The 14,645-nt window shown below is 45.5% G+C and overlaps 1 protein-coding gene across 2 annotated transcripts; it reads right to left on the bottom strand.

Annotated features, from left to right (window-relative positions):
* Positions 1 to 3,190: 3,190 nt before the first annotated feature.
* Positions 3,191 to 13,398, bottom strand: HAUS3 (HAUS augmin like complex subunit 3). 2 transcript variants are annotated; one of them, XM_066573031.1, is made up of 5 exons: positions 13,266 to 13,398; positions 10,390 to 11,306; positions 9,288 to 9,724; positions 7,626 to 7,851; positions 3,191 to 5,410 (listed from the first exon to the last, which is right to left on the bottom strand). In XM_066573031.1, the coding sequence occupies exons 2-5, from the start codon at positions 11,287 to 11,289 to the stop codon at positions 5,189 to 5,191; spliced, it is 1,785 nt and encodes a 594-aa protein (XP_066429128.1). In that variant the 5' UTR covers positions 11,290 to 11,306; positions 13,266 to 13,398; the 3' UTR covers positions 3,191 to 5,188. The 2 variants fall into 2 exon arrangements, with proteins under 2 accessions (XP_066429128.1, XP_066429129.1); XM_066573032.1 differs by having other exon boundaries at positions 13,270 to 13,398.
* Positions 13,399 to 14,645: the final 1,247 nt, after the last annotated feature.

The raw sequence follows: 14,645 nt of genomic DNA, 5'->3' as shown, positions 1-14,645 counted from the left end.
TGCGAATACTGGATGTATTCAGCTACTGCAAAGGATTCAGGGTGCTTGCCTCCAAGAAGTGTAAAGAAATGCAAAAAGGTGTTTCTACCTATTGCACTCACCCCCTCCCCGATTGTCTATTCTGAAAAGAACAGGGGATCTACTTTTTAATCCTAATTTTTGATTGACGCATTTCATATCTCTCTGCATAGATTACAGAATGCCCCGTTGCTGGCATCTCCGTAGCAACTTTGGGAGAACCCAACGGCAAGTATTCATTTTCTCTGTAGCGCCACCGCAGGCAAAATTAAAGAGGACCTATCACTGGGAAAACATTGTATTAATTGAAAGATAGCTAAAGAAAAATGCTTTATAAAGGAGCCGTAATATTATGTAAACGACCCGAGTTACTGCAGAACTTGGATACGAATCTCTTGCCCAGTGTAAAGGCGTCCATACACCTTCAACAGCTGTAGGCTGAATGTTTGTTCGGCTGATGGCCATTTCTCCCTACTACACCATACACATGAACGCTGGGTTTGACCAAGAGTTAACGCGCTTTGTGGAGAGAGCTGCAGCCAGATAGCTTTGGTGTGGCTTATCTCCAGGGGAAACAAAAGAAACGAGCGTTAGGATGCAGCATGCCCAATCCTTCTTTACCCCAAACATCATTTACCAGGGAAAAGTTGAGAGGCCCCATATACAATCAATAATAATCCAGTCTGCCAAAATCAGTCTGTTCAGATGACTAAAGCCTCCGTGTTCATGGTTCTTGGCACTACAACCAACCAACCAAGACCATGTCATGCAAAACATCCCCGGACTATAACAGAACCTCCACCGTAAAGAACTGTTGGCACAACACATTCAGGCAGAAAGCGTCCTCCACACCCAGGTACGTCCAATGTCATGTGATCATGGAGTATTGCAAGTCATCACTCCAAAGAACATTCTTCCATTGCTCAACTATCGAATGACGATTTCTCCTTACACCACTGTAGATGGGTCAATGCATCTTCTTTAAGAAAATGTGCTAGACAGTTGCAGGATGAATCAATGGAAATACCAGCTGAAGTGTATCAGATGTTAGTATATAGCATGCAACAGAGGGTATCTGATGTAATTTAGGGCCAAAGCAGCCCCACTGGGTAGTAATATATGCAAATAAATACTACTTTTGATTCTTCCTCAGGTGTCCAATTACTTTTGGTAGGATAGGGTGTCTATAGCCAGCTGAAGGGCTGATAATTTACAATACAAAAGGGGCAGAGTTATTTTAGCTGACATTAAATAAAGTTTGCTTTGGGAGTAGTGAGCCAAGTCTATTAAAGAGATTCTGTCATCAAATTCATGCTACCCAAACCACGGCCCACATGAACCCGGGACAGGGATGCCTGTTGCCCCCCTCCCCTCCCCATGACTATTTTATTCTGAAACGCCGTGACACTTCAGAATACACACACTTTGACATTTTTACTCAGAGTTGAGCACTGAGTCATGATGTAGGTGGTGAGAGGCTGGTGTGGCCACCCCTGTGACTCAAAACTCAGCTCCAAGTCAAACTTCAAAGTGTATTTATTGTGAAATGCTGCAGAGTTACAGAATGAAACTCCCATGGGGGTAAATAGGCACCCCAGTCCCAGGTTCATGCTCCCCGTTGTTCAGGCAGCATGAACTGGATGACAAAATCCCCATAAGAGGAGCAGACCTCTTAAGGGTTTATTCACACGGGTGCATACATGGTGTGTGTGTGTGTGTGTAACGGATTGACTTTAATGGGTTTATGTGCAATGGGGCTATTCACACATTCGACTGTTTTTACATGGATCGATATTCTGTGCAAAAAGATTGAAGCACATTGATCTGTCCTTGCTAGAGATGAGCGAACGTACTCGTTTAGGGCGTTTTTGCACTCGAGCAGCGCTTTTTCCGAGTAACTGACTACTCGGTCGAAAAGATTCGGGGAGCGGCTTGGTGGAGCAGGGGGTAGCAGTGGGGAACAGGGGAGAGTTTTCTCTCTCCCCCCCCCCACTCCCCTCTGCAACCCCACGCGCCCCCGAATCTGTTCGCCCGAGTAGTCGGTTACTCGGAAAAAGCGCTGCTCCAGTGCAAAAAAGCCCTAAACGGGAAAAAAAAAAAAGTGCACATGGAGGACATTTATGAGCAATTTGTCTTTCACTGATTAATATTAAAGCAACTCTATGAAAAAAATTGGGCCTCCATGATTTTTGTTTTTTTTGCATTAAAAAAAAAGGGTCCCACACACTTAAAAACAGGAAAAAGCATTGCATATGGTTGTAACACTGACATACACACATCAGTACGTTTTTTTCATGCACTGGAATCGTACACTCATGTGAATAAGACCTAATACATTTAGCCATGTATGCGTCAAATATGAAATCTATGCCCGCAGCAACTGGGATAGACTTTAGCTATAAGGTATGCCAGATGCTGGTGTAAACTATAGCAAATCTGATGGGCTGTGAGAACCATACCCCCACCTCAAAAAAAAAAAAAAAAAAGTGGTGAGGTCAGCATGACATCCCAAAAGGTCAGATATTTGGACCAAATCAGACATGCTCCAAACTAAAACAAACAGTCATTATATGCAACTAAACCGGCATAAATTGTTTAAATTCCCTCTAAAATGTTTAAGCAGCCAGCAAGACTCCAAAGTCATTTTATATATATCTATATATCTCAAATCAGAGGGAATAAAAAAAAAAAAAAAAAATCCTGATTGCCATAGGCCTCTGTTTGCACTCGACACCTGAAGTATCAAGAGCAGCTCCATCCCTGCAAAGTTCTGTTCCATCCAGTAAATATCTGGGCCGGGCGGGCGGCTGCTGGGACAGGACCTCATGTTCTTCTTTGTGTACACTGTAGCTGGAAAGGTCACTATGCTTTTCTGTTAGTCATTGTCTGTGTTTGTTTTATATTCAACTTGATCATGTAAGGATGGCTGTTGGCTGAAATACAATGTTACAAGTGCAGCTTAAAGGAACATTCCTGGGACAAAACTGATACGCCATGGTATGCCCACTCAGGCCTCGAAATAGACATAACACAGGGCATCAGCTTTGCCCACCCAGCGGGTGAAGAGGTTCTCTGATTTCACGCAACATGTGTAAGCGTCTTCAACATAGGGGGTCATTATAATGATGGTCATTCCAAATTTGTAGTGTTTTGTTGTTTTATTACTACTACATAATAAAAACATGTTTTTTTTGTGTACTAGAGGCTCCCTTCAAGTGTTCAGTTTGCCCACACTAATATCGCTCCGATATTGTAATTACTTACATCACACAGAGAAAGTTTCATTAAATCCCGACAACTTCTGGTGGAGGAGGGGATTTTATTTTAACAATTACTGTATATAAAAAAGGTTTTTGCACAATGAGTCAGATGCTTGATCTCTCATCACCACCTCGAAAATTCATTACAAAAAGGATAAACCGGACCAAAGCTTTACAGAGGGCTGTAAAAGGGAGACGGGGAATTAGTTACATTTGTATTTACACATTAAAACAATTTAGAAACATTAAAAAAGGAGTCCGCCATAAGACAATGTTACCACACATGTATCTAATAGTATAAAACACTCTATACTTGCATCGGTTAATATAATGATTGTGAAACTCATCTTCTGGCAGTGGTTGGGATTTGTGATGTGTGGCAACCCAATCGGTGTCAGAGCGCCGCAGGCTATGTACGATAACAAACTATCCAGCTTTCTATAGAATTGCAAGAGGGTCTCCATTCACAGACCTTCAGTAATGTTATTTTCTTACAAGTTTATATGAAATATCATGACTTTAGAAGAAATCCCACTTTAGGCTGGGTTCCCACGGAACAGAAATTTCGCCGCGGGTTTTGGAGCGGTTCGGTTGCTGGCATTCTGTTGCGACTTTCTCCCCCCCTAGAGGAGTGAGGCCGCAACGAAAAGAAAAAGAATTGACATGCTGCGGCTGTCAATTCCGCGGCTGCATCGCCGGTTTCGTACGGCTTTGCCGGGACGGATTGGCTGCCCTGTGTGGGTGGGATTTTTGCAAAATCTCGTCCACATGGCTGGCTTATCCTGGGATTAGGAGCCGCGGGTGGATTTGCCGCACAAAAATTCTGCTGCAAATCTGTCCCGTGTGAACCCAGCCTTAAGGCGTTTTCTGCACCAGAGACAGGGGTCGCATAGTTAGGGTAGGCCATCCATAGAGATCTGACCACAGCATCTTTACCAAGAGTTTTGCTGAAGGACCCAGCAGCTGACGGCTACCCCTAATGTACTGATGCCATATCCTTATTAATAAAGCCCCTTTTAAAGTGAATGTTCACTTTTACACACCGTGTCATCTTTAGGTCCAGAGCTCTGTGAGGATTAATCTCTTACCATAGCTTCATAGCAAGTGCAGCTGTTTAGGATACAGAGCTGGAAATTCCCTGTATACACCCATAGGGTTCAATAATAAAACTGTGACAGCATGCCGCCACCAGTAGAAGGAGACTAGGAGCTTCCAGATTGAACTCAATATATGCAGTAAACAGGTAAGCTCCCTCTAGTGGTAGCTGCAAGCATCCAATATGTTATCATTCTACTCTATAAGTGACATTTATTTAGGATTTTATGCCAGCTATATGTCTCACATTTTTGCCTAACAGTTTGTGTGAACATTTGTGACTTCTTGGCCTCTTAATACATTTGATGCACATCACTTCAAGATGTTCTTTACTTAGGCCAACTTTACACGGGTGAGCGCATTATGGGGGCATGAATCCCACCCCCATATCGCGCTCCCCACTATGTGAATTCCCTGAGTATGCGAGGCGGTTTCATGCAAACACAGCCTTGCATCACTGCAGGGATCCTCCGCTGCGGCTGTCAGCCATGGCAGAGGATCGTGGCGTTTCTCCCATTGTTTGCACCTAGCAGTGGTGCGATGGTACCACCGGTCCAATTGAAGACAATGCGGCTGCGATGTGAGAACACACAGTATGATGGAACATGCTGTGATTTGTTTCCCACATATCATCGCGGGAAAATATCACTCATCTGTATGCCCCCATTCAAAAGAGTGGGGTTCACAGTCATGCGAGATTTGTGCGATAAAATAGAAACTAAACTGGCAAAGCATTTTGTCTAAGGCTGCTCAAGCAAAATTAAAATGTATATATTATATAGACAATGACTGAATCTCTGATCATACAGGAAGGATTAGGAGCTGTGGATATCGGCCTGGGACTCCAGACTTTGCACAATGCTTTTTAAAAGCTCTTCATTCTGGAAGAAGTATACATAAAGTTCTTTCTTCAATTTTGCAAACTTGCTTGACTGTAATATCTTCCTCTTCACCCTCAGATCCTCCAGAACATCCATTAAAATCTGATTTAATTTTTCTAGCTGGGAATATATTTGTTGAAAACTGGAGGACAACTCCTGAAAAAAAAAAAGTGTATAACATTAGAGAATTATTACACTCAGCAAACCCAGTTCTTTTTACATCTGTGCATACAAGCTTGCTGTTCAGGGCGACAATCTCAGTGGGAGATATGATGACAAACATACTGATCGTTCCTTCGCTTTCCTAGAACAAAATATAACTTGAATTCGAATAATCCCCTATTCACAGTACGTTCGCAGTGCCCGTTTGGCATATCAAGTCGGAAAACTATCATCGTATATGCTGAAGATATCCAAAAGGGCCGACTCACTTGACAAATGCCAGAGGAAAGCGTTCTTTTAACATCCGTTTGGCTGGAAAGTTTCTTTTTCCACTGCATGAAATAGCAAAGACGACTTATCTGTTCTGTACCGAGGCATCCAGTAAAATCAGTCCGGAGCATCCCCTTTAAAAGGGATTGTCCAGGGAGACTAAAGACTTACATGGACCTGTGGTGTCAGTAACTCCACTTCGGGCCCAGGGCCGACACCAGGTTATGTGCTATAGCTTTTTTCACTGTGCCTGACATATCAAAGAGTCTGAGGGCTTGATCCATTTTAATTAGAACCCATCAGCTTGATCGTGATAGCAAACTGCACAGAGCAGGAGGAGCCGAGCAGATTGTATATGGTTTATGGGGAAAGATTCAGTATAACGTGTTTTTTATTTATCCCTCTGCTCTTTCTAAGCTAAGAGGTCCAGTGGGCGGAGCCATCAGTGATTGACAGCTATTCATATCTACACAGTAATTCAGACAGCCGTAAAACACTTGTAGGACCGCCCATTGGAATGAATAAAATGTTATACGGAATCTTTTTCCACAAAACTACATATCAATCTGTTCAGCTCCTCCTCTTGCATAGCATGCTGTCTGCAGAATGCACTTCACTTTCAGGGTGACAGGTCCCCTTTAATAACTAAGCCAGTCCCCTTCTGCATTACGAGCGATTCAGAGACAGAGACAGAGCCAAACAGCCAGTCCCCTTGATCATGCGTCACGCACAGAGAGGGGCCATACCATGTGACCTGGTGTTAGATCCGGGCCAAAGGAGGAGGTTCTGACACCGTGGGTCCTTATAAGATTTTGGGCTCCCTGGACAATCTCTTTAAGAAATAATCTTCACATCTACAGCATACAGAGGTCTACACGGGTGGCTGGTAAGTTTTTGGCTTTTCCCATTTCATCTACTTTTAGGCTAATAATAGTATTAGGACATCAAAGTTTATTGTTTAATGTGTCTGATTAATCTGTTTAAACAATCTGAAGTGAACGTGGTCTATAAATGTTAATGTAAGTTATCGAAAGGAAAACAGAAATTGGGAGATCAGCCGTTTAGGACGGGTGTATCAAAACTTTACAAGGGAAGAACCATCAATTTCCAGGACATACGCCGCTTTGTGAGGAGTGGCATTATCCTTATGAAACAATATTGCAGCCACTAGTCTAGGACTTGAAAAAGTAATATATATATTTTGCCCTAACCACATGAACACTGCTGTAGGTTCTCTGCACGCCACTATACTGTGTTTTCCCAAAAATACGACACTGTCTTATATTAATTTTTGCCCCAAGAGGCACTAGGTCTTATTTTTGGGAAATGTTGTATTTTACTTACCCATCAGGCTTGGTCCAGGTCCTTTCCACTGATCTTCAGAGCAGTTCTCGCAGTCCTCAGCCACCTACACAAGCTCACTTCCTGGTTATGGGATTCATAAATCCCGCCCCACTACGTGATGGCTGTAATTGGTTCACTGAGTGCTGCGTAGATTGGCTCTTATAGCGCTGCTCAGCCAATCACAGCCATCGCTTCGTGGGAGGTGGGATTTATAAATCCCGTAACGGATTGTGTGTGGGTGGCCAAAAACTGCGGGAACCGTGACGGAGCTCAGGAGAGCAGTGGGAAGGACCTGAACTGAGCCTGCTGGCTAATGTATTCCTATTTTTTTTTAATGTAATGTCACTAGGGCTTACATTTCAAGCCTCCCCAAAAATCCTGAAAAATTGGCAAGGGTTTATTTTCAGGGTGGGCTCTATTTTTGGGGAAACAGGGTAGCTGTGTAACCTCCTCCAGCTAAATCATAGCACTGCTATCACCTGAAGTTGGCCACAAACGTGCGCTAATGTCAGCCAATCCCAGTACACTATCCTAGCATACATCTGGACAGTTTGGGGGTCGGGAGGAATACCAGTTGAGTTTCAGAAATACTTACCGGAGTACTTAACATGAGTTCAGTTCCATCGCAATACATACAGTCTTGTAACGTCTTCAGATTGGATTCCAGCTTGGATATTACAAAGGATTGTTCTTGCTTAGAAACAGCTAGCTGGTCCTTCAGGGACTGGACATCCTGGGATAACTTCTGTGCCACCGATTCTAAACTGCTGTATGTTCTGAAGAGCTTCTGCGTCTGATCGCCATCCAGAAGCTGGAATAGTCTGCAGCATACAAGAGTGTAAGGTACATACATGCAGCTACTTCTCTAGCATGGGATACAAAACTAATGCAGTGACCTGACTGCTTAACAGTAACCCTACAAAACCATTTGTGCTGTGCCTAAGGAAAGAAAAGAGTCCGATATGGACCCTGGATACTTGTAGTTTAACATAAAATGTATATTATATTCCACGTATATCATCTAAGGCTCTGTGCACACTATTTGGCGCTGTGTGCCATCTATGTTAATCTGTGGAGATTACACGGCCCCATTATAAAGCTATGCACATTTACTTCTTTTTTAGCATGGACTGTTAACGTGTGTGAAAATCACGGACGATAACAGGACATACAAATGCATGTTAATGTGCCGCCTCAGTATGTATCACATGGACAGGTGACCGATGCAAGTTGTTCCCAAGCCTCTTGGCTGCAACATGCATGCACAGCTAGTGTCCACCTAGCCTAGTACGGAGCTCAGAGACCCAGTCATCCATTAGTCTGGTGCTAAAACCCATTGACCCGAAGCGGAAGACTTGTCCAAGTCATTTATGGTAAACTGCGACAAGCAAGTCTGCACAAAACGTTTGCCCAATCCAAGACTACGATGCATTTCTATAAAGTAGTACAATATTTGGAAGGTTGTCCGGGGCTGTGGATCCCATAGGGAAGGCCCTAGTCCAAATATCTCCACGATATAGCTGCATTTTTGTGTATTACAGCACCAATTCTGGACTTCTTGCTATTCAACTGAACTGAACTCTATAATGATCTTAGCTTGTTTCCCTTGAGCTGTGGAAGGTGCAGAGGTTGTGTTTACAACACAGACACTAAAAAGCACAGCCTTGAAGGAGTTTTCTACGAAAAATACTACTTATGACCTATCCTTTGGGATCCCAGCCGATCAGCTGATCAGGCGCCTGCTGGTAGCGCCGCGACCAGTGTTGTGGCAGACACCTGTAATTGTAGGTGCAGCTCCCATTAATTTGGATTTTGCATTAAAAGTCCTTCTAAAAATATCTCCTGGCTGAAGCACTTCTTCTAAAAAAGAACATGCTTCCTCATATGGTTTTAATTAGCATTTAAAACAAAAAAAAAAAGTGGGGGGGCAAGCGATAAGCTCGTTAGAAAGAGAATGTATCCCCTATTCAAAGTACAAATGAATAAAGGATAAGCATCTGTTCAGTGGGGGTCAAACCACTGAGACCCTCACCGATCACAAGAACATAGGTCCCTAGTGGTCTCAAATGAATAAAGTGGGGGTCACATGTCCGAGCCGCTCTATTTCAGTCTTCTGGGACTGCTGGGGATAGTTGTGGCTTTGCAGTTTTCTCGCAATATAGTATAAACTGTAAAAAATTCACTTTATAGGACACCTTTCTTATACTTAGGTGCCCCATAACACAGAATATTACTCAGACTTAACTGGCCATCTTACCCATGGCTGGCTGTGTCCCTAGAATCAATGTTGACCTTTGGCTTGCTTGAAGCCAACAAAGAAGCATCAGGCATCAATAACCTTGCTTCCATTTTTTCGGCGCTTTGTCTCAACTCTTGAATTACGGTTTTCAGTTCTCGGTTAACATTTCTTTGCTTCACTAACTCCAGCTCAAAGCCGAGCTGTAAGAGCTCGAAGGAGGCCCTCTGCTTCATCAGATGTGTGCCCACCAGGCCCTGCCTGGAGGCGTATAACTTGTGGCGGGCGATCTGCAGATCATAGTCTCCTTTAACAACGGGCATATTCAATAGCTGGGCTCTCTGCTGGACCGAGGCTGGAAGAGTCTCCTTCTTAATGGACTCTATGTGGCTTTCAATCTGCGAGGTCTCATCCTTCAAGCTTGTGATCCTCACCATCAGCCGGTCTTTATTGGAGGCCTTTGAAATGCAATGAAATAGAGATTTTAGTAAGTATAATAATATGCAGTGCAGTTAGTATTTTTTTTAAAATTAAAAGTCCGTTCCCCATGCAGTAAAATAACCAGCCAGCATATACTCACCTCTCATCGCTGTGTCCCACAGCGCTACTTCTCTGCTCTGGTGTTTGTGTACAGGTTGCAGTCCCGCCTACTTTATGGGACGTCACAGGTGCTGCAGCCAATCACAGAGCTCAGCGATCGAGCACTGAGCTCTGTCATTGGTTGAAGTACCTGCAATGTCTTGTAAACAGGGTGGGGCAGCCTGTAAACAGGATGTCTGAAGGAAGACCCGAAATGGGAGAGGAGAGTATATGCCGGTTAGTTACTTTGCTTCATGGGGAACGGGTGTTTAAAAAAAAAAAAAACATTTATACTAAGAAACCCCCTTTAAAACTCACTCACCAATTTCAGGGAAAACATGTATCCCCGGACTGGAGGGGGAAGGTGTAATATTACCTGATGGTCTCCTCTATGACCATACCACCATCAAACCGCCTGTTCTTGGGTCCCGCTTCCAAGATGGCCACAGTGCTGCCATTACTACCCAATGCACAGTATACATCAATAATGCGTCCTATCTTTGCAGACAAGATCCTTATCAAAGTTATGCAGCCACGCTCTTACCTTGCTCTGAGCTGCACTGGCATTGGCTTCAACCCACTGTAGACCAGCCTGTAAACTTGCATTCTTGGCCTTGGCCTCTATTAGTTTGTGTCTTGCACTGATATAAGCCAACTGGAGTCTCATCATTTCTTTGCACTTTTCTTCAAGGGCAGGATCATCACGGGCATCTCCATCCAGCTGGATGAGCTCAAAGTCATTATCCGTCCCCTCCATACACTTAGAGAATCCCTCGAAGAAATGTTCCTTGGTAAACTGTGTGAGAGCAGCCGTGCTTTGTTCTTCACTTGACAGGTATTTATCTAGGAGGACCTGGAATAAGAAGATGGGTGATGATGAGGTTTGACCCTTTTCAAGGGGGCAGTAGAATGAAAGGAGTTTCTGGACGCCTTCGACAACCGCCTGGAGCTCATGATTCATCTGGTTACTGGTCACTTGCAGGTCGCTCAAGGTTTCGTTCAAGGCCTTGGCTTCTTCGTCTTCTTTATCTCTCAACTTCAGAGATGAGTAGACATTGGCAGATGCCAACATCTGCAGCTTATTACGCCTCTGAAGGTAGAGCGCTCGGGATTTCTGCAGGCTGTGGAGCTCTTCTTCCAGCTTCTCCACGGCCACCTCCTCCAATGCAGAGGCTTTAGAGCTGGACGGTTGGCACGTCTTCATCACCTCCTCTAAAGTCCTATCATCCAACACAGCTTTCCCAGACGCCTTCAGTTCATTAAATGCATGCAGCTTCTCCTCCGATACCACATTTTTCTCGGTGCAGCTGGCACAGAACCAGTCTAGGAAAGCTTTGGCATCCGTGGTTTCAAACAGCCAGTCAAAGTCTTCTCCATCCAGAGTGGAGGCCTTAGGATAGCCGAGCTTCTTCAACGTCTGAACGAACCGCTCTCCGCAACTCATGATGGCTTCTAGGAAAGCTAGAAGAGAATAAAAATAAAGAACGGATACATCAAGAGGAAATTCCAAGTGTTTTCCTGCCTTCCTTAGCAAAAAGAATATATGAACGGGGTTTTAGGGCATTATACACATTAGACAAATAAGGAAGATTGAACAATACCTCTGCAGCGCCACCTATTGGAAGGCTGCATTCCTGCAAATCAATGTTAGACTCTTTATACAAGCCTTGTAACAATGACCGGAAATTGAATGCTAAGCCAGAATCCATACACGGACAGCTAGTTCGGGGTGTTTGCCTTTCATAAGTGTGCAGTGGGTTTCTGGTTTGGCTAGCGAGAGATCTGTGATGTGGGTCAAGAATGCCATCTTTTCTCCTTAGCGAGAGCACCTAGGTAAGTGAGGAGACTTATAAGGCCATGCATGCTCCTCTGGGTAATGTGCAATTAAGGGAGATGGAACAATACCTCTGCAGTGCCACCTATTGGAAGACAGCATTCCTGCAAGTCAATCATCAAATATGAATGGGGACTCCCAACTCTTCCAAGTTGAGAGACAGAAGGGGCGAAATTGTCAGATTCCCACATGCCCAATTATTTGTTCTCATAGAAGATAAACTGCCGCCTGAGATGTTTGGCAGCAGCTTTACGTCCTTCTATATGGGCCAATTATCAGGCCTGAACGTTCCTGCGAACGCTGGTTCATCCAACAATGGGGCCATGTTATAGTATGAGCGGTCACCAGCGAACAAGCCAACACTAGCTCATTGGCTGATCGGGTCAGACCGCCTACACACAAGCGGGCCGGATTCCACATACGGGAGCCCGCAGCAGAATCCGACCCCGTGTCCGGCCGGCATCCACGTGGATTAGCCTTCATAATCTGTACTGCGGACGGTCCGCACGGCTCGCCATTGGACATGCACAGTGCAGTTTTTTCCCCCCTGCGTATCAATTGCGGAAAAGCCGTGGATCAGATGGCTTCCACTGACTTCAATGGACGCCGTCTGTGTCGTGGACTCTACGAAAAAAATAAAGTAAGCAAAATCGCAGTCGCTGTCCGCTTGTGTGATTGGACACGCGGATGCTCTATTGGTTTGAACTCATGCGGAATGCCACAGATCGTCTGCGCAGGAGACAATCGCGTGCAGGAGGCCTTGGCGGGGCATACAAATGCTCACTGGTGGGCTGCCTATCTCCCAGTGTAAACTCGGAGATGTGGAGCCGATCAGTCATACCCACTGTAACCCCGGTGGATACACCATAGAGGTGAGCAATTGTACTTCACACCTAGCAGAATTGTTGCGCACTTTCTACCCTGGAAAATCCGCAACAATATCTGGAATTTGGCGCAGGCTCGCCAACTAAGGCGAGCGTTTTTACGTGCGTTTTCTCGGTGTGTCGCAGCTGTATTCGCTGGTTTTTGACCCACACTTTTTCCCCCCCCTACACGGTCTCCGATCAACAAATGCAAAAAACCCGCCACAGCAAACACGCACGCCGCGTGTGCTGACCGCTTCTATTTTGCGCACCCATAGACTTGAATGAGTATTTTCCATGTGTAATGTGCGCCAAAATAAGACATGCTGCAATTTTTGTCACATTCGTATATTATGGGTGTTTGAATACTCCAATGAAAGTCAATGGGGTTCGCGCTGTGCGCATTACACGTGTAATACGGACCGGAAATACGCCGTGTGAATGAGCCCTAAAATCATGGCACAACTGTAATACTCTGTATATCGGCCTGAGGTGTAACTGTATGCGGGGTCCTGCAGCAAGAAACCCTTCCAGGTGAGGGTTAATATCTCTTCTTACATACATATATACACAGTGGCATCCCCCCTAGCAACCTGGGCGTTGCCCTTGGAAACCAGTCATTGTACGAGTGCAGTTACTTACTAAAAGCGGCAACCTGATTGGTTGCTAAGGGCAACCCCTAGCCCCCCTGCGCTGCTCCTAGTATACAAGGACACAACATACCTACTTCTTTCGCATTTCTGTTTCCCGCTGCCGGTTCCGTACGGCTTCCTCCAGGTGACGTCACAACGACGGAGCGCTGCAGAGACCAAAATACATCAACGAGGCGAAACCGCGCCAGTTGTTATTTGGTTAGAGTCCTAGCGTAAACGGCTCTGAGGAGGCTGCAACGCGACGTATATAAATTAGCAACAAACAGTAATAGAGCAGTGGCCGGCAGGGGGCGCTGGTAACACTCCAGGCCTCATTTCCCGCCCTCAGTCTGCTGTGTGGTGTTTATGAGGTGGGGAACCTGGTACTTAGGGGATGGGGCATACCGAATGGGGGACATAAAAACTGGTGTAAGTGTCGCTAAGAAAATGTGTTGTGTGCATCGGACCTTCTTTTACACATCAGTTGACGGTTTAGAAAAGGGCGCAGTACGGGCTTATACTGTGTCAGCGTTATTACCGGCGGCACCATTATTTAGGTGCCCAATATCAGTGTAAAGCGTACCTAACTAATATTGTGAAGGGACATCAACATGTAGAGAGCAGCGCACCTCGCCACGTGTTATACCGCACTCGCCTGCGCTCTGTAGGATACGCCATAGTGGCTGCAATGGTAACAGTGACCCCCATAGTGGCCGCAATGGTAACCGTGACACCCATAGTGGCCGCTGTGGTAACAGTGACCCCCTTAGTAGTTGCAGTGGTAACAGTGAGCTCCATAGTGGCCGCACTGGTAACAGTGACCCCCCACAGTGGTTGCAGTGGTAACAGTGACCCCCCACAGTGGTTGCAGTGGTAACAGTGACCCCCATAGTGGTTGCAGTGGTAACAGTGACCTCCATAGTGGTTGCAGTGGTAACAGTGACCCCCATAGTAGTTGCAGTGGTAACAGTGACCCCCATAGTGGCCGCTGTGGTAACAGTGACCCCCCATAGTGGTTGCAGTGGTAACAGTGACCCCCATAGTGGTTGCAGTGGTAACAGTGACCTCCATAGTGGTTGCACTGGTAACAGTGACCTCCATAGTGGTTGCAGTGGTAACAGTGACCCCCATAGTGGTTGCAGTGGTAACAGTGACCCCCATAGTGGTTGCAGTGGTAACAGTGACCCCCATAGTGGTTGCTGTGGTAACAGTGACCTCCATAGTGGCCGCTGTGGTAACAGTGACCCCCATAGTAGTTGCAGTGGTAACAGTGACCCCCACAGTGGCCGCTCTGGTAACAGTGACCCCCATAGTGGCCGCTGTAGTAACAGTGACCCGCATAGTGGTTGCAGTGGTAACAGTGACCCCGATAGTGGTTGCAGTGGTAACAGTGACCCCCATAGTGGTTGCAGTGGTAACAGTGACCCCCATAGTGGTTGCAGTGGTAACAGTGACCCCCATAGTGGTTGCA

The sequence above is a fragment of the Eleutherodactylus coqui genome, chromosome 7 (genome assembly GCF_035609145.1).
Source record: "Eleutherodactylus coqui strain aEleCoq1 chromosome 7, aEleCoq1.hap1, whole genome shotgun sequence".
Lineage (NCBI taxonomy): Eukaryota > Metazoa > Chordata > Amphibia > Anura > Eleutherodactylidae > Eleutherodactylus > Eleutherodactylus coqui.
Note: the sequence above shows the minus strand (reverse complement) of the source record. Positions and strands in the feature narration are given on the sequence as shown.

Coding starts and splice junctions, on each gene's coding strand:
- HAUS3 (XM_066573031.1), bottom strand. CDS start 11,289: ATGAGTTGCGGAGAGCGGTTCGTTCAGACGTTGAAGAAGCTCGGCTAT. Junction 9,725..10,389: donor CCAGTGCAGCTCAGAGCAAG/GTAAGAGCGTGG, acceptor TGCATTTCAAAG/GCCTCCAATAAAGACCGGCT. Junction 5,411..7,625: donor AACTCATGTTAAGTACTCCG/GTAAGTATTTCT, acceptor TTTTTTTTTCAG/GAGTTGTCCTCCAGTTTTCA.